This window comes from Meles meles, chromosome 4, assembly GCF_922984935.1.
Source record: "Meles meles chromosome 4, mMelMel3.1 paternal haplotype, whole genome shotgun sequence".
In the NCBI taxonomy this organism is placed as follows: Eukaryota; Metazoa; Chordata; class Mammalia; order Carnivora; family Mustelidae; genus Meles; species Meles meles.
Window position 1 is genome coordinate 113386746 of NC_060069.1, and position 18737 is coordinate 113405482.

At 39.0% G+C, this 18737-nt stretch overlaps 1 protein-coding gene across 1 annotated transcript in view; it reads left to right on the top strand.

The window, feature by feature from the left end:
- The first annotated feature begins 968 nt into the window (after positions 1-968).
- The window catches only part of ZBTB11 (zinc finger and BTB domain containing 11), a 31319-nt gene continuing 13550 nt past the window's right edge, over positions 969-18737 (top strand). The window contains exons 1-3 of the mRNA XM_046003522.1: positions 969-3308; positions 10185-10420; positions 11170-11401. Of these exons, the coding sequence (XP_045859478.1) occupies positions 2999-3308; positions 10185-10420; positions 11170-11401 (778 nt within the window). The 5' untranslated portion in view covers positions 969-2998. The remainder of the gene's footprint in view (positions 3309-10184; positions 10421-11169; positions 11402-18737) is intronic.

Below are 18737 nucleotides of genomic sequence, written 5' to 3' on the forward strand. Positions count from 1 at the left end.
CCTTGACAACTTTCCAAGATAGTTTGTTGAGCTGGGAATTAGAACCATAGTTAAAACTGCAAAAAGAAAAATGGTAACCTGATGTTTAAGAAGTACTTGTGTATCAAATGTGATAAGGAAGAGTAATAATTTGAGTTAAGAATAGGCCTGCAGGCGCCCGGGTGGCTCAGTGGGTTAAAGCCTCTACACTTGCCAGGTCATGATTCTGTGATGGAGCCCACCATCAGGCTCTCTGCATCTCTGCTTAGCGGGGAGCCTGCTTCCCTTCATCTCTTTGCCTGTTTTTCTGCTTACTTGTGATCTCTGTGTCAAATAAAATCTTGGAAAAAAAGAAATAGGCCTGCGCTGGGATGCCTGGGTGGCTCAGTTGGTTCAGTGTCTGCCTTTGGTTTGTTGTGATCCCAGGGTTCTGGGATGGAGTCCCACATGGGTCTCCTTGCTCAGCAGGGAGCCTACTTCTCCCTCTGCTTGTGCTCTGACAAATCTTTAAAAAAAAAGGCTTGCTCTGGGGTGCCTGCAGTTCAAGGGATTGAGCCTGCTTCTGCCTCTCCCTGTTTGCTGTTTGCATGCACTCTCTGTCTCTCAAATAAATAGAAAGTCTTAAAAAAGACAAGGCTTCCACTTCGTATAAGGTAGATCATCTTGTGTTCCATGGTGCCAAGTAAAGGCTGTATACAGTGAATACGCCTCATCCTCATTTGAGTAACATGGTTTTACACATAGAATACTTAGGTAAAGGTAAAAATCACATCCCACCCTCTCCACGCACACCTACATTCTATCCAAGGTGATGGAACTAATGATTGTTCTGTATAGGTGATGTTAAATTCAAACATTATATTAGTTGTTGGGAATAAATAGTTCTTTTGGGGGACTCAAATACTAAAAGTATGCGTAAAATCAATCCTTAAAAAAAAGTAAGATACATTGGCTATGGTTTAGAAACGTAAGCTTTTGCTTGGGGAGAAGATCATTTTTATTGTGGTAGTGTTTTCTTTATGAAATTACAGGGAAAAATAAGTCATTATTTAGCTATTTACAAGGAAAGCTTAGCCAATCGAAATACCCAATTTGAATTTAGAGTTACAGAGTTCTAAAAAGTTTGGACACACAAAGTTCTTTTAAAGAACTGCTTTACATCTTAATACAATGAAACTGCCAATTCTGATTACCTTTCATTACTGGTAGCCTGCTGCCCAGCAGGAGCTAGAAATAAACACTGAATAACTGTTAGGAGGATGGCAAGTTTAGCTTTTAGACCAATTAGACCACCTGTAAAATCTTTTTCTTCGTATTGGGCCAAAGGCACAGGCAAATCCAAGTATAGTGGGCTTCACAATGCTTTTAAAGGTTTGGTTTTGTTGGCAAAAACTGAATTGGGTGTAAGGGGATATAAGTTTTTTTAATTCACTTACACGATTTGTTAAATTTTTATTTAAATATGTTTTAAATTTAAAGGGGGTCGATTTCACAGCTGAAGAGTGATGGTGCTGACCCAGCACACAGTTCTTGAAGCACTGATTTGAATATCTGCTTTGGGTGCCCCACCCCAAGGAGGGGAGGGGCGCATCTCCACCTTCTAATTCTTCCTTCCAGAGCTGTCTCTGTGGACCGAGTGACCCTAAATAAATTCTATATCTGGTCGTTCTGTCTGTGTCTCGGAGCTCACTTATCTACAGCTAGAGTCATTCAAGGATGCTCCTCAAGTATCTAATCCATCTGCTAATTCCTGCAACCCCCACCCACAAGTACTACAGAAACTGGGTGCCATGCTATATTTTGAGCCCAGTGCATTCACCTGTTGTCTGCCCCTAATCTTTCTCCACAAAAGAGCCTCACCCAAGGACTGCAGACTCCAGCCTGAGGAGGAGGGTTCTCAGCCTGCCAGGAGTTCTCAGGCACCAATAAAGCACTGTCAGTACCTGACCCCTTGTCAAGCAGGATGTCACAGACCTGTGGTCTTGTCTGACTAAACACATGGACGGGTTACAGCAGCCATCACTCTGGGCTACCCGCTAAAAGTGTGAAACAGGACTCACAATGCACACTGTAAAATGCAGTTCAAGTCACCTCAGCCTTTTGTGCATTCAGTAAGTATTGGGTGTAAATGAGAATTTCCCCCTAAATTTATGTAAAAATATATGCAAATTAAGCTGCAAGAGTGCTAGCTATGCCTTCCCACTGGTTGCCAACGTCGTTACCTTCATATATACAAAACTGCCGCTATGTACGATTATTCCAGAAAAATCCCGACTATTCTATGCGTGATTTGGAGCCAACAGTTTAAGTTTAGAAATTACAGTAAGTCCTATCATTGAGGGACTTGGATTTTAAACGTTCACTGATAATTCCTTTACATGTGAATGGGGCTGTCTTTGGTCTTGCGTCCGTCCGTAGGCTTACATTTTACGAAAAGCCTCAAAATCTGATGCTTTCCTGTTGTCGGGGGATCTCAGAAGTTAGGCGGAGCAAAAACATACTCTTCTACTTCTCGGCGTACCTCGGACAAGATAACAACAGCCCACCGACTCCTACACGTGCTCAGAGTATGGGAAAGGGGGAAAAATAAGAGGGGAAACTGCCAGGACTTAAGATGTCTGCTCGAAGCGACTTTGGTCTCCCAGAAGGGCCTACCCGCTTCCAAAATGTCCGCCCGCAGTCCTGACGTCACTCGTTCGGCTTCTGCAAGCCAGAAAGCTAGTGCGCTCCAATCAGGACTCAGTCCCCTCACCCACTGCCCTTGATCACATCACTTCCGGTGGTGCAGCAGCCATTTTGTCAGTCGCCAGCGGATCCCGCGCGCTGGAGAAGTGCAGTTCCCCCTGGTTACCAATTCCTCCGTTCTCCCTTCGCGCTGCGGGCGCCGTCGAAGAGCACTCACCACTGATAGAGCCGTTCCTCCCTACAGTGCCACCGCCGCTGTTGCATCCGCCCGGAGCTAGTGCGCTGTCTAACTCCCCCACCACTGACAGGCGCCCTCAGGGAGCCGCCGTCAGCGATGTCAAGCGAGGAAAGCTACCGGGCCATTCTTCGCTACCTGACAAACGAGCGTGAGCCGTATGCGCCGGGCACCGAGGGCAATGTCAAGCGTAAAATCCGCAAGGCAGCTGCCTGCTATGTGGTGCGCGGTGGGACTTTGTACTACCAGCGGCGGCAGCGGCACCGCAAGACCTTCGCGGAGCTGGAGGTGGTGCTGCAGCCGGAGAGGCGCCGGGGGCTCATCGAGGCGGCGCACCTGGGCCCGGGCGGCACTCACCACACCCGGCATCAGACCTGGCACGACTTGTCCAAGACTTACTGGTGGCGAGGTAGGACCTCGCCCGTGGCGAGGGGGCGGGCGGCGGCTTGTTGCCCCGGCAAGGCCCGCTGGCAGAGGCGGGCCTGTTCATGCACGAGCGAGTTTGGGGGTCCCAGACGCCCCTCGCTGGGCCAACCTGCGCTCGCCGGCGGAGCGGCTGCCAGGCGGAGCCGAGAGGGTGGGGGACGCGAAAGGAGCCGCACTTCCCACAGGAAGGAGGCCTGGGAAGCTGGGGGCGGGCCCTGGCCCGGGGTGGGGCGAAGGGGGCTTCCCCGGGGGCCGGGCCAGCCGCCGGGAGGGGCCGGGCCGTGCGGGCGGCGGCGGGCCCGCCTCCTTCGGTTACGCAGGTGGCGGTGGCTCCCGCCCTCCCAGGACGCTTCTGCACAGTGGGGTTGGTGGCCGTGCCGAGCGGCATGTCGCGCCTCCTAAAACCCAGTTGTGCTGATGGTCTGGGGGAGGGACGGCCCGCCCCAAGCCTGGGCTGCTCGCTTCAGCCGTTTCCGCTGGGTTTTGGCCTGCGGTTTTGAGGTTCTCTGGACCTGCCTGCGCGTATTCCTCAAATTGTGCTATTGCGGCGTAAATAAGCAGTAAGGCAGTTGTGCGCAGAGGTGATCTGAAGGGACTGTATGGGAACAGCCATCTCCAACTTCGATTATGGGGCAAGGATTCTTTGTAAAGAATAACAGATACCCTTCATTCTGAATGTTTTCATGTCCTTCCCTCTGATACTGTGAAAAGCTCGTTGGAAACTCTGAGGCACTGTGTATACCCAGAAAAGATACGGTTACTGTGTTTGTTAATAGTCAGGAAATAACTGCTCTAAAGTTATCTTGACTCCTTGGGAACCAGACAAGGGAAGGAGGGCAAGGGTCTTTAGCTCTCTCACTGTCCACAAAGTTGATTTACATTCATTTACGTGGACACTGTTCAGTTGGAATTAGTGAAAGTTTTGCAGGCCCTGATAAGCGGTTGTGTCTGGAAGGATTCAGCCTCTCACTCTATGGCTCTAGAGAAGTTATGAGTCTTGGTTACTTATCTGTGATTAAAGAAACTAGACTACTGAATACTTTCTGAAGTTCTTTTCGGTTAATGAACTTTGTCATCAAGCCTATTGACAAACTAATGCGTGGTCCTTTCTTTTGTTCCTTAGAGTTCTTTCGTGTTTTCAAAAACGGTCCAGCTCTTGTCTTCTTAAGTACTTTCCCGTCATTTGTTTTCTATTTTAAACCAATATTTGAATGAAATTCCTCTAAAGGGAAAAAATTTTGAGAGGTGAATATGGAGTAAATGCATTTTGTTAGAGCTGGTTTGATCAGACCTGGTTTTCTTGAGCGAATGCTTCAGGTTTGATATTTTATGACATCTTGGGGTGCCTGACTAGTTCAGTCCAAGAAGCATCTGATTCTTGATCTCTGGGTGGTAAGTTTGAGCCCCACCTTGGATGTAGAAATCACTTGAAAAAATTTTTAATACTTTATGACATATTAAAAATGACAATTACAGCTAAAAGTAAGCTTGATCAGAGTTTTACATCAGGTGTAGCTCTGAGCTCTTAGTTTGTTTTTCACTCATTTATCTTGATAAAACCTTGTAAGGTGGAAACATTTATAGCTCTATTTTACAGGTGAGAAAACTAAAAGCACCAGGAGGTTATAGATCAGAGGTCATCAGTTACCTTTGTAATTTCATACTCTTAACCACTGTTAATATGGTGCTGTAAGGGTTTAGTGTTAATAATTTTCCTTCCCAGGACCCCTGGGTGGCTCAGTCGATTAAGCGTCTGCCTTTCGCTCAGGTCATGATCTTGGGGTCCTGGGATGGAGTCCAGCATCTGGCTCCCTGCTTCTCCCTCTTCTTCTGCAGCTCCCCATGCTTGTTCTCTATCGCCCACTCTCTCTCTTTCTTAAATAAATAAAATCTTTAAAAAAAAAAAAAAATGCCCTTCCCTGAATTTATTACCTGTGAATGATAGCGAATGAAGTTTGGTGGGGCGGCAGGGGTTGTTTGGTTTTTGGTGTGCAGTGTCTTAGACAAAAAAAACTGAGACCATGTTTACATTTAATTGAAAAGTGAAAGAGATACATTTATTTGTACACATTTGTAAAATTAAAAGTCCTTAAGCAACTAGATAGCTATTCTTGAAGTACAGTACTTCTGGTACTAAACTCCTGGCAAGGGAGACCCTGAGATCCTTTCAGAGGATCCACAAAGTCAGTTATTTTAATGATAATTCTAAGGCATTATTTGCCTTTTTTACTCATTGTCTCCCAGGTATACAGTGGAGTTTTCCAGAGGCTCCGTGACATATGATATATGGTATTAAATTGAATGCAGAAGCATATATGATGATCTGTCTTCTGTTGAGCCACACATTAAGAAGATTTTCAAAAATGTAAAGTAGTACTCCTTTTCTTACTAATTTTGTTTTGTTTTGGAAAATAGTGATTTTTCATAAAATGCTATTTTGTTAACATTTATGAGTTTTCGTTATTTGATGATCTCATTACTTAATATTTTAGTATTTCTTCCTTTAAAATAAGAATTTGGAGGACCTACCTGGTTCAGTCCATAGAGCATGCAACTCTTGATCTCTGCGTCATGAGTTCAGACCACACACTGGGCATAATTTACTTTTAAAATAGAAAAAATAATAAGAATTCATAATAAGCATCAGAGAAGTTTGCCTCCCATTATTAGATTTTCATTTTAAAAAGTTTTTTTTTAATAGTTCTTCATTTTGATATTTAATACATGAGCACTTGGGTTGTTTACTTGTTTCTACTCAAAATATACATACTCCAGAGCCACAGTTGTATCTGCTTATCTGAAAGCTTAAGATTTGATCAATGTAGGTGCCAAAAAAAGAACTATTCCAGAGTCATTCCACTAGAAGTTGTATCAAGAACAGTTTACTGAGATTGATTATATATTTTGCTTTTTCAGAATGCTGCCATCATAAGTTATATTCTAGTGCTCAGGCAGGTTTGTGGCAATTTCCCTCCTTTGAGCATAGTTGAAAAACTTGAGAGAAAGAGAAGGAGAGTGCCTGACATTTACATATAGCATATTTTGGGATGTAAAATTTTAATAATATTCTTGCAACCCCCCCCCCCCCCACACACATCCTCTTATTTTATCCTGTATTATGTGGTGCATTTTCAAAATAAATGATTCTCTCCCTTGCCTCAGTCAGATGCTGATGGGTGGGGAATTTACAGTGAAATGCTTCCAAAAGCATTATTTTTGTTTAAACTATGGGATAAATGGATTCCACTGTTACTTGGTCTAGAAGAAGAGGATGTAATCTCTAGAAAACCCACCAAAACCTGGGTCTTTGTAAATATTAGGTATAACTAACCATTGTAACCTCTTTGAAGAAAACAAAGAAGGAAGAACTAAAATGTATGGAGCTAGAAGTGGGAGCCCCCGAACTGGGGGTGGTCATTATATCCAAAACTGACAGGGAAGGAGGTTCCTGAACAGCTGACAGGAGCAGATTGTTCAGTTTGGCAAATAGATCTCTAAAGCATTGGTTCTCAACCCAGGGACGATTTTGCCTCTCAGGGGACGTCTGGCTGTGTCTGGAGACAATTTTGGTTGTCATAACTGGGGGTGATGGTGGTGGTGGTTGAGGTGTTGCTGTTGACATGTAGTTGAGGAGAGGTCAGGAATGCTCCTAAACTTTCTACAGCAAGAATGGACAGCACAGAACTTTGCACCCCTCCCCACTCCCAACAAGAATGATCTTGGCCCAAAATGTCAACACTGCTGAGGTTGAGAAACCTGCTCTAAAGAAACCGTTTCTCAAAATAAAATAAAATAAAATAAAAAAGAAACCATTTCTCAAGTTGTTTTAGTAGACAACTACCCACTAAGGTCTTTCATCTTTGTTTTTTTGGTGTGGCTTTTTTTTTGATTCTGTGCTCAGTGAAGAATCTTTTAATGGTAACTTGGTGTTTTATGTGGGTTTTTGGTTTTTGTTTTGTTTTTTAGTACCATAGAGGTTGATCAGTGATTATTACTGTATTTAACAAATACTTATGTAGTAACTATGTGTCATATATTGTTCAAAGAGTTTTATAAATACTCACAATCACAGCAGCACCTTATTGTTATCCCATTTTACAGCTGATGACACAAAGGCATAGAGAGGTTTAGCAACTTGGCCATGGTCACAGAGCTAGTTAGTGGATTCAGATTTTGTTGCATAAGTAGTTTCAACCCTTTGCAGTAATGTAGTAAATTACATTTATACATTGATGCCTTTTAGTGGTTAACCTGAGTCAGTCTTTCAGCTTAATCAGTTCAGGATTAACTAAAGAGGTCAGGTTTCTGAATCTGTAGAGCTAAATTTAAGATGATCCCATCAAAACATTAACACTCAGATGAAAGGATTTGAAACATACCGGGTGCCTTTCGAGACAATTATTAGACTATCATACATTAATAATTTTTTCCTGCAGTTTTTATTATTTTCATCCTTTTCAAATGCTTCATATGTAGTTTCTCCAATACTATTTGAACTCAAACAGTTTATAGTGTAATCAGACTTACGCTGTATGCAGAATATATTGAACTGTGTAGAATCATAAAATGTTCGGAAATACAGCCAAAATTAATTAGGGGGAAAAATACCTTCTTTGTTTATTGTGAACATGGAAATATTTACGTTTTTTGTTTTTTACTTCGAAATACATATTCTCAGGAAGCTTAGGTGGCTCAGTCGGTTAAGTTTCCAACTCTTGATTTTGGCTCATGTCACAAGCTCAGGGTTTTGGGATCGAGCCCTACATCAGGCTTCTTGCTCAATGCTGAGTCTGCTTGTCCCTTTTCCTCCCCCTCAGCCCCATGGCCTGTACATGGGTGCATGCAGTCTCTCTTTCTCTCTCTCACAAATAAATAAAATCTTAAAAAATAGATATATTCTCTTACATGTCTTCTATTCTTTTTTTTAAATATTTTATTTATTTATTTGACAGAGAGAGAGAGATCATAAGTAGGCAGAGCAGCCGGCAGAGAGAGAGGGGGAAGCAGACTCCTCGCTGAGCAGAGAGCCCCATGCGGGGCTCAATCCTAGGACCCTGGGATCATAACTTGAGCCAAAGGCAGAGGCTTTAACCCACTGAGCCACCCAGGCGCCCCTCCATTTACTCTTAATTGTATGTAAAATATATATATATCCCTCCAGCCTTTTCTTCACTTTTTTTAATCTGCTCGCTACATACCTCATACTGGTATAGACTTTTTATTGACTTTAGCATTTTCAGAAATTAGAATATATATTGTCCTCTAAATATGCACATGCAAATTCACTTTTTATGGAAGTTTTATTTAACCCTAACCCATTATTTCCTAAATTATGTTTTGGGTGGGGGGAAGGGGGTCTATAAACGAATAAATTTGGCAAATTCTTATTAAATATATTTCTTCATTATAGAACTCTCAGAGGTTTGAATATGATAATACCTATTATGTGCATGTAAAATGAGAGTATAGTTTTCTGAATTTATTAGTCCAGTGTATATTTTTAAGTAAGTATGGGACTTTTTTTTAAAGACTTTATTTATTTATTTGACAGAGAGATTAAGCTGTCATAAGCAGGGAGAGTGAGAGGGAGAAGCAGACTCCCTGCCAAGTAGGGAGCCCAATATGGGGCTTGATTCCAGGACGCTGAGATCATGACCTGACCCAAAGGCAGCCACTTAACCGACTGAGCCATCCAGGTGCCCTGGGACATAATACAATTTGAGAGAAATAACTACTTGAATATTATCTGAAGGTTGAAAGTACAAGGAACCGTGGTATAATTTGACATCTTGAAATACTTTTCAGGAATTCACTGTCTATATCATTTTAGCTTATTAATGAGCCTTTCATTTACGTTTTACTTGGGAATTGTGGGGAAGAGTTTCTGTCATAGTGATGGACAAATGTCTTCCTCTGTAAGTTAGCATAATATACTGAAAATCATAGGGATTTTGGAGGCCCAGTTGTGCAATTTAATTTAGCAATTGACTTTGGACAAGTTTCTTAACCTCCTAGAGCTTCATTTTCTCATTTGTAGGATGGAAATTAATTGGTCCTATTTTACAAGTGGTGTTCCTCCCTGCTCCTTACCCCTACCCCAACATGCTGAGCTAGAAGTTGAAATTCAGAATAGGGTTTTGTGAGTGGTTTGTGTACAATCTAACTTTTGTTAGATTGTTTATGCTGTTTTTTCATACAGCCCTAAAATCTCATAGCTTTCAAAAATGAGATTGATTTTGTACTTTCATCACAAGTTATGGTTGTAATTCAGGTTGCATTTGTCTCCACCTGTCTTTTTCAGGCTCTGTCAATTCGGGCTCTAAAGGATGGCATTTATCTGGAATACGCCGTCATTTGAGAGAGGGGAAAAAGATCAGAGCCCTGGGGGGAAACCGTGCCTTTTAAAGCTTCTGAGATGGGGCACACATTACATTTATTCATATTCCATTGCCCAAAGCAAATTGCATGGTCACGCCTGATGTTAGTAGGGTGGAGAGGTAACCACATTATATTACTATTCATGAAGGTTATATTGGCATTTTCATGTAGATCCTTTAGCATGAATGAGTTGCACATGGAAATGGGCACTGTTACGTAATCATCTTATATGGTGGGGAAGTGAATAACTAGCAATAAACAAAAATAAGCATGAAAACAAACCATCATTTATAACCTTACATCTATGAAAAAAATGTACTTTATGTTCTAAAAAAATCACTTTTACATACTTGATGGGACATGTGTGTGTCTGGACGTATACACTCAAACATATATCAGTACACATAGATTAACCAACAATAAATAATTTTCAAATGAGAACAGCCTTAAATTTGACTTTTTATTTTTATATTTATTATAGGTATATTAAAGCAAGTGAAAGATTACATTAAACAGTGTAGCAAATGCCAGGAGAAACTAGATCGCTCTCGTCCAATATCAGATACTTCAGAAATGTTGGAAGAATTGGGACTAGATCTTGAATCTGGAGAAGAAAGTAATGAATCAGAAGATGATCTGAGCAATTTTACTTCACCTCCAACTACAGCCTCCAAGCCTGCAAAAAAGAAGCCAGTATCGAAACATGAACTTGTATTTGTAAGTGGAAATTTCCATCCACCTTTAACATCTGTAACTAATATATTAGTATTTATAGTTCTGGTAAATTTTTTTCTTAAAGTACTGAAATGGCTTGACTGTTGGCACTGAGGTTGGAAATTTAAGTAATGCAGTTAATGTCTCAGGTAATGCACTCTCTTGTTACATCAACTAAAAGTATGCTAATACTGCTTTTTCATTAATCATAAATATTCCTGTTGTTTCTTCTCTTCAGAAGTTCCTTGGTTTGTTGTTAATCATTCTTCCTGTCTTTTTAAATGGTATATTGGTACAGGTAGACAGAATACATTTCTGGAAGCAGGCTCTAGGTCGTGAAATAAGGTAATATTAAACTGGCTAGGCCTTTATTTTTTACCTGCAATTACTTTATACATCATGAAGTTTCTGACTGGTAAGAAGAGGCAGCAAGAATTGAGAGCAGGTTTCACTGGGTCAGGTAGAATGAACCCAGCAGAAAATAGTGAGAATGACCTATTTAAATATATAGATAATAAATATTTTTTAAGTATATAGATATTTGAATATATAGAGAATAAATATTCTATTTTTATTTAAATATATAGATAATAAAGAACATCTTGCAGTTTTCTTCATACTAATTAATGGTGTCTTGATTAAAGTGAATAATGTGAATAAAAGTGAATAACGTGTTGTATTTTAAATTCTGTTAAAGGGAGAAATACAAATGATATATAATACAACTCTTGGTCTTAAACTTATTTTGATAGGTTGACACCAAAGGAGTGGTGAAACGTTCTTCTCCAAAACATTGTCAGGCTGTCTTAAAACAGCTCAACGAACAGAGACTCTCCAACCAGTTCTGTGATGTTACTTTGTTAATTGAGGGAGAAGAGTACAAAGCTCATAAATCTGTTTTGTCAGCTAATAGTGAATATTTTCGAGATCTTTTTATTGAGAAAGGAGCTGTTTCCAGTCATGAGGCAGTGGTGGATCTTTCTGGTAAGAATTTTCTAATACTCTTGCTAAGTACCTACTGGAAGAAGGGTGGGGGTGTGTGTGTGTGTGTGTGTGTAAGTTGGAAGAAGGGATATGTGTGTGTGTGTAAGTACCTACTGGAAGAAGGTGTGTGTGTGTGTCTGTCTGTCTGTCTTAGAAACTCGGGATTTACGCTGCAGTGGGAGAAGCCCACCTATAGTAGTATACCAAACTGAACTGAAGAAGTCTTTCCTTTTAGCAAAGTTTCCAAGGTAGGGTTATAGAAAATGCTGTCATTTTCTATCACTACCTCTTTGGTGAGACAAATGTAGCAGTAGAAAAATTTCTGAGATTAACATAGCTAAAAACAGTTTGAGAGAAATCCATAACTGTATCAGTGTTACATTACACTAAGTGAATATGTTATTTAAAAATTGACTATTAAAAAAATTGACTTCCTGTATCTTATGTTGTGGAACATGTAAAAATAGAGCACCTTTGTAGGTCTGTTGTTTCTCATTTTTAAAGATTATTAGAATTCATTAGTTTGAATCAAATTGTTAATATACATTAATCAAAATTCTAGGTGTGGCTTTTTTCTTTGCTTTTATTGTTATTGTAAATGAATTTGACTTTCTTTTGGCCCACTAGAACTTACATATTGGCTTAGGAGTCAACAAATGAAAATTTAGGAAGAATTAAAATAGGTAACCTTATTTATACTTTTTTTTCATAATATTAACTTACTATAACTCCTGATTACTGAATTACTGACATCACTGTGTAAAATACTATTTTCCTTTTCTGAAACAAAAAAGTGACTTTATCCAGGTATATAAATGCTTAACTTAGTTACGTCCTTTTCTACCATATATATATATATATATATGTGTGTGTGTGTATATATATATATTTTATATTTTATTTAAAGTAGACTTCACATCCAATATGGAGCTCAAACTCATGAATCCAAGATCAAGGGTTGCATGCTCTATCCACAGAGCCAGTGAGGCACCCCTACCTCATACTTTTAAAAATCACTTATTCTAGGAAGACAAATAATGTGTATATTTTCTTTGCCGTAACTATGTTTCATTATTTAAAAAAAATACTTATTAAGCATCTGCTGTGTGTGAGGAACCAGCCTAGGCTCTGGGGATACAATGGTGAGCACAGATTTTCATGGAGCATAGAATTGCATTACATTTTAGATTAGCGATATTTTCTTTTTTCTGGGTTTGATGACGTAGGAGAAAATATGTCTTATACTGGGCCATCTGAATAATAAAACTCATCACAGATGTAGTCTTTCAATATAAGTTAGCTTTGGGATTTTTTCCCCTGTCTTTTATGCATCTTAAGCAGGAAGAGAGGTATGTGAGTGTTCTTTTTCAGTTTCTCAGCAGCTTAGCAAATGAAGTGTTTGCCCCAATTAACTGCAATACAGCATCCTAAATTCCAATGAAATACCTCGTTTATTTTTCATCCTATATGCTTAATTTTATATATTGTGCAACAAATATAATGTAATTCATTAGGCAAAGTAGATGGTTTTTATTTTGTTTAATATAAGGAATATAAAACGTACAGTATACAAAGATAAAATGTACATCTTTTTAAATTACCCAATTAATGTAGTTGAATTAATTTGTGTTTTCCTTTATTTGTTTATGCTTCTAAAAAATTTTTCTGTACTGTCATAAAGACATGTTCATAGATTTTCTTCTTAAATTTTCATAGTTTTTCTTTCATATTTAAGTTTTAATCTGTTTGCAGTTTATTTTTGTTGGTGTGAAATAGGTGTTTGATTTCATTTTTTTCCCATTTTAATCATAGCTTCTCTCAGAGCCCTCTAGTGAAGACGCCATCCTCCTTGTCAGTTCACCATTCAGATTCTCTTAACAAAACGGTCCCATGAGTTTGGTGCTAATTCTAGGCTTTCTTCTAGTCTATCGGTTGCTTTCCATACACTATTTTCACTTGTCTTAATTACCTTACCTTTATAATAGTAAGGGGAATCTCCCACATTTATTATTCAGGTGGGTCTTCGTTTCATAACCCTTTGCTCCATAAAAACTAAAAGCAGCTTATCAGTTTATACACCGAATAGTGTGTTTTGATAGAGATTACATTTAATTAGTAAAGTTTTAGAGTTATCCATAACAATCTCAAATACCTTTTGTAGGATTACTCCAAGATACTTTATATGTTTTGAAACTATTGTATTTTTTTCTTAAAATTACATAATTTCAGATTTATTTTGGGTGTATATTTTGTATATAGTAATACTGCTAAATTCTCTTAGTCATTCAGTCATTTACCTATAGATTCTTTGGAATTTTCCATATAAAGAAATAAATTATCTGTCAATAGTGTTGGTTTTGTTTCTACCTTTCCAGTTTTTGTATTTTGAAAACTTTATTCTTGCTTTAAAGTGCTGTCCAGGACCTCAAAAAACCAGTTGAATAGAAATGATAGGGGGTTTACTTATCTCATTCCCATTTCTAAAGAAGATGCTTTTTTACCACAAAGTATATGACTTGGTAAATGTTTTAAATAGAATAGATAGGGGCGCCTGGGTGGCTCAGTGGGTTAAAGCCTCTGCCTTCAGCTCAGGTCATGATTCCCAGGGTCCTGGGATCGAGCCCCGCATCGGGCTCTCTGCTCCGCAGGGAGCCTGCTTCCCCCTCTCTCTCTGTCTGCCTCTCTGCCTACTTGTGATCTCTCTCTGTCAAATAGATAAATAAAATCTTTAAAAAAATAAATAAATAAATAGAATAGATAACCCTTTACCGTTTTAACATTAAGGATATTCCCTCTAAAATGGGTGCTGGTTTGTAATTCTCTGAGGAAGTTCCCAGGTATAATCTGCACAGCGAGCCAGTACTTAGGATTGTCTGGGGCAGCTGCAAGATGAGTAGATCTCTGTGCCAGAATCTTAGAAGTTTATATAGAGGCCTTAACAGCGTTCAGTCATGTACTCTTGGAAGGTCTTCAGTGGGTTCAGTCAGGTACCCAATCCAGAGGGACTCAATACCAAGCTTCTATCTCAAAGATGTATTTTGGGGGCAACTTCTGGGGACAGAGAAGGCAAGTGAAACACATTTCAGAAACGGGAGTGGTGGAGTCCTCCACTTGTCTGGGTCCATCCAGCTTGAGGGTCAGCTGGAAGTCAAATCTTTTTGATGACCTCCTCCAGCAGTATTGACTTATCACGTATTTTTTCTGTATTTATTGAAACTGCCTGTATTCTTACCCTTCTGTTAATGTAGGAAATTACATGGATTTTTTGTTAAGCCAGGTTTTTTGTTCTTGAAATAAATCCAGTTCGGTCATATTATTACCAGCTTTTGTATAAATTGCTGTTTGGTTTGCTAATGTTGTCTAGAACATTTGCACATATATTCACAAGTAATTTTTCTTTTTCACAGTTTCATGTTTTGATATCTGAGTTGTTCTAGTCTTTTTTTTTTTTTTCAAGATTTTAATTATTTTATTTGAGAGAGAGTGAACAAGAGAGCATAAGAGCAGGGAGGGTCAGAGGGAGAAACAGACTTCCTGCCATGCAGGGAGCCCAATGTGAGACTCAATCCCAGGATGCTGGGATCATGACCGGAGCTGAAAGCAGATGCCCAACGACTGAGCCACCCAGGCACTCTGAGTTGGTCTAGTCTTATAAAATGTATGCTCCCTCCAATTTTTATATATACTGAAATATACTGTGGATTAGAATTATTTTTTCTTGAATGTTTGGTTAGAATGGTGGCTAAAATTGCCTGGGCTTATACTGGAGTTGGAGGGAAGATTTTTTACTACTTATCTGGCTTATTTAATGGTTAGAGAGTTATTCAAGCTTGCTTTCTTCAAGATTTACTTATTTTGAGAGAGAGCGAGCATGCAAATAAGTTGGGGGAGGGGGGACAGAGGGAGAGGGAGATGGAGAATCTCAACCAGACTCCTGCTAAGCTTGGAGCCTAATGCAGGACTTAGTCTCACAACCCTGAGATAATGACCAAAACCAAAACCTGACCAAAACCAAAAGCTGAACATCAACCTATTGAGCCATCCCCTCATTTGCATTTTTATCATTTTTCTGTAAGTTAATTTTTACAGAGTTGTAAAATAGTCTAATCAATAGCATTAAATCAGTGGTGCATCTTCAACACTGCTCTTAATACCTGGTAATCTTTTTTTGCCTCTTACCAAGTTTTGACTAATTCTTCTTGACACACCATTCAAAGAACAGCTGTTGGATCACCTTGGTGGCTCAGTCAAGTTAAGCAGTGGTCTCTTGATTTTGGCTCAGGTCATGATCTCATGGTCGTAAGAGCAAGTCCCACGTTGGGCTCCACGCTCAGTTCAGAGTTTGCTAGTCCCTCTCTGTCCCCTTTTGCCCCTCACCTGCTTGCATGTGCTCCTTCTCACTCTAAAATAAGTAAATAAAATCCTTTTAAAAAAAAAATTGTTTAAAAAAATAAGGGAACAGCTTTTATTTTCTTTTACTGATTTCCCTTCATTAATCTGCCTTTTACTGTATTTGAGTGTTACTGTCTTTATTTTTTAAAGTAAACTGTACACCCAGTGTGGGGCTCACATTTAGAACCATGAGATCAAGAGTCACATGCTCTGCTGACTAAGCCAGACAAGGGCCCCGTTACTCTTTTTTTTTGACTGTTAAGTATAATGCTTTTCACCCATTAGCTCCCAGCCTTCCTGACTTTCTGTTTTAAGCATCAAGGCTATAAGTTTCCCTTTAATACTGCAGATTTGTTGCTTTTAACCCTACATGTGGTCTATTTTTATAAGGTTCATTTTACTTGAATGTGAGTCTTTTCATTTAGAACCAACATTCAATATATTGTGGCTTGTTAATTCTTTATCAGTTATTGACAGAGGTGCTTTAGAATATTAATTAATGTGATTCATTTGCCTATTACTGAGTTTCTTCAGTTTCTGTTTTGTGTATCTTGAGGCCATGTTTGTTTGCATATAAGTTGCATATAAGGTTCGAGTTACTGATTTAGGATAAAATATCCTTTTATTATTAGGTAGTGATCCTCTTTATCTTTGTTAGTGGTTTTTACCTCTACAATATAATGTTGGCTGCTGTTATAAACATGTTTTTATTTTTCTATTTTGACTGCTTTAGGAAATATTTTTTAGATACATGAACAGTATTTTCATTACTATTTTCCTAGCATGTCTTCCATCTTTTATTTTCAACCTTTTTGTATCTTTATGTTTTACATTTCTCTTTAAACATCATATTTCTGGATTTTGTTCTTAATCCAGCATGAGAATCTTTGACTTTCAACTGTCCTGCATAAAAATGGTTGAACTTCCTGAACCCAGAAATTGAGATTATCCTTAATCAGTTGAGAAAAAGTCTCAGCCAGTATGCCTTCAAAACTTGTTTCTGCCTCATTTTCTCTCTTCTACCTTTTGAAATTCCAATTAGATAGACATTTCTCACTTTATATTCTGTGACCTTTAATTTCTCTTCTGTATTTATCTCTGGGTAGATGATCCTGGAAAAAAAATTTTTTTTTAATATTTTATTTGTTTATTTGACAGAGATCACAAGTAGGCAGAGAGGCAGGCAGGGGGGAGGGGGCGGGGGAAACAGGCTCTCCGCTGAGCAGAGCACCCGATGCGGGGCTCGATCCCAGGACCCTGAGATCATGACCTGAGCTGAAGGCAGAGGCTTTAACTCACTGAGCCACCCAGGCGCCCCGATCCTGGAAAATTTTAATTGACCCATTATTTAGCTGTATTTCATTTGCTGTTAAATTCATTTATTGAGTTTTTATTCCAGTCTCTTCTCCATTCTTTTTTAAAATTTTTATTTTTATTTAAGTAAGTTCTGTGCCCAGTATGGGGCTTTGAACTCACAAACCTGAGATTAAGAGTCATACGCTCTACTGACTGAGCCAGCTAGGCACCCCTCTTTTCCATTTACTTCTTTTTCAGATGTCTCTTTTAGGGCGCTACTTTTTATGACCTTTTGCTCTTTACTGGTGATATGCCACTCTTAACTTTCTATATTTGATTATAGCAGTACTTAAAATCTTTGCGGATTTGATTCATGCTGTTTGTTTCCACTAGCTCTTGTTCATGGTGCCTTGCTTGTGTGTATATGTTTTTTTTTTTTTTAATCTGTGCACAGTGAATTCATATTCCTTAAAACTTTGTGGGAAATGTTTTGAGTTCTGGGTTGAAGGTGTTTTCCACAGAAAAAACATTGGATTCTTAAAATGCTAAGGTCATTACCAGTCTGGGATTGCTTTAAATTCTGAGCCTGAGGATTTTTTGACTATGAAACTGCTATATATTCAACAAAAAATCCCACCAAATTAAGCTTGGTTTGTGGTCATGACTAATCAGGAAGGATTTCTTACTTCCTTCACTCGGTGCTGGGGTACCAAGCATATTTAAAATAATACTTTAAATATTTCTCTCTCTCACTTTTTTAAAGTAAGTAGGTCAAATTAGACACCTTAATTGGCCATATTGCTGGATGTGGAAGTCCATCCCTGTCATAATTTTTCTTTCTTTTGGTTCGTAACCCTCCCATGAGCTTCCCTGGTATAATCTGAAATTGGCCCCTGTACCAAAGAAACAGGCAGGCCATTCCAAGCTGGTAGGTGGCAGTTTTAACAAGCAAAGGGCACTTATATATGAGGCTTATCTTGGGCCGCAGCAAGATGAGTGGATCTCTGAACCTCCCCAAAACCAAACTTAAAAGATTAGAAAGATGCCTTAACTGGGTCCCCTCACATTAGTATAGATGTTTTCAGTATCACATCACTGTCTCACGGTTATGTCCTTAGAGCAGCCTCAGGGAGCAGGAAAGGCAAATGGCACCTCCATTCCAAGGACGGGGAAGGGGTGAGGAGCCTTTGCCTTAGAGTTCAGGTCACAGGTCAGCTGGAGATCACCTCTTTTTGATGATGTTCTCTAACACTATCTATAACCAACTGTTTGTCCATTTTTTTCTTTTTTTAGTTTTTAATTTTGGTAAACACACATTATAAAGTTTATCCCTCTTAATGACTTTTAATGTCATGTGAACAATGACTGTTCACTTTATTGTATAATGGATCTCTGGAACTTACTTTTTTTTTTTTTTTTTGCAAAGTTGTCCATTTTGATTCAAATGTTTTGTGGAATCTATATATGTGTATGTGAAAAGGCTGGAGTAAAAAAATTCTGAACTTATCTGCCATTTCTCTCTTGGCAGAATTATGAATGATTTTTTAAAACTTTTGTGGGTTTTTATGTTGTACAGTGAACTTGACTGTGCCTTTGAAAAAATTGTTTTAAATATTTAAAGTGTTACTTGGAACAGAGTTAATTCTTT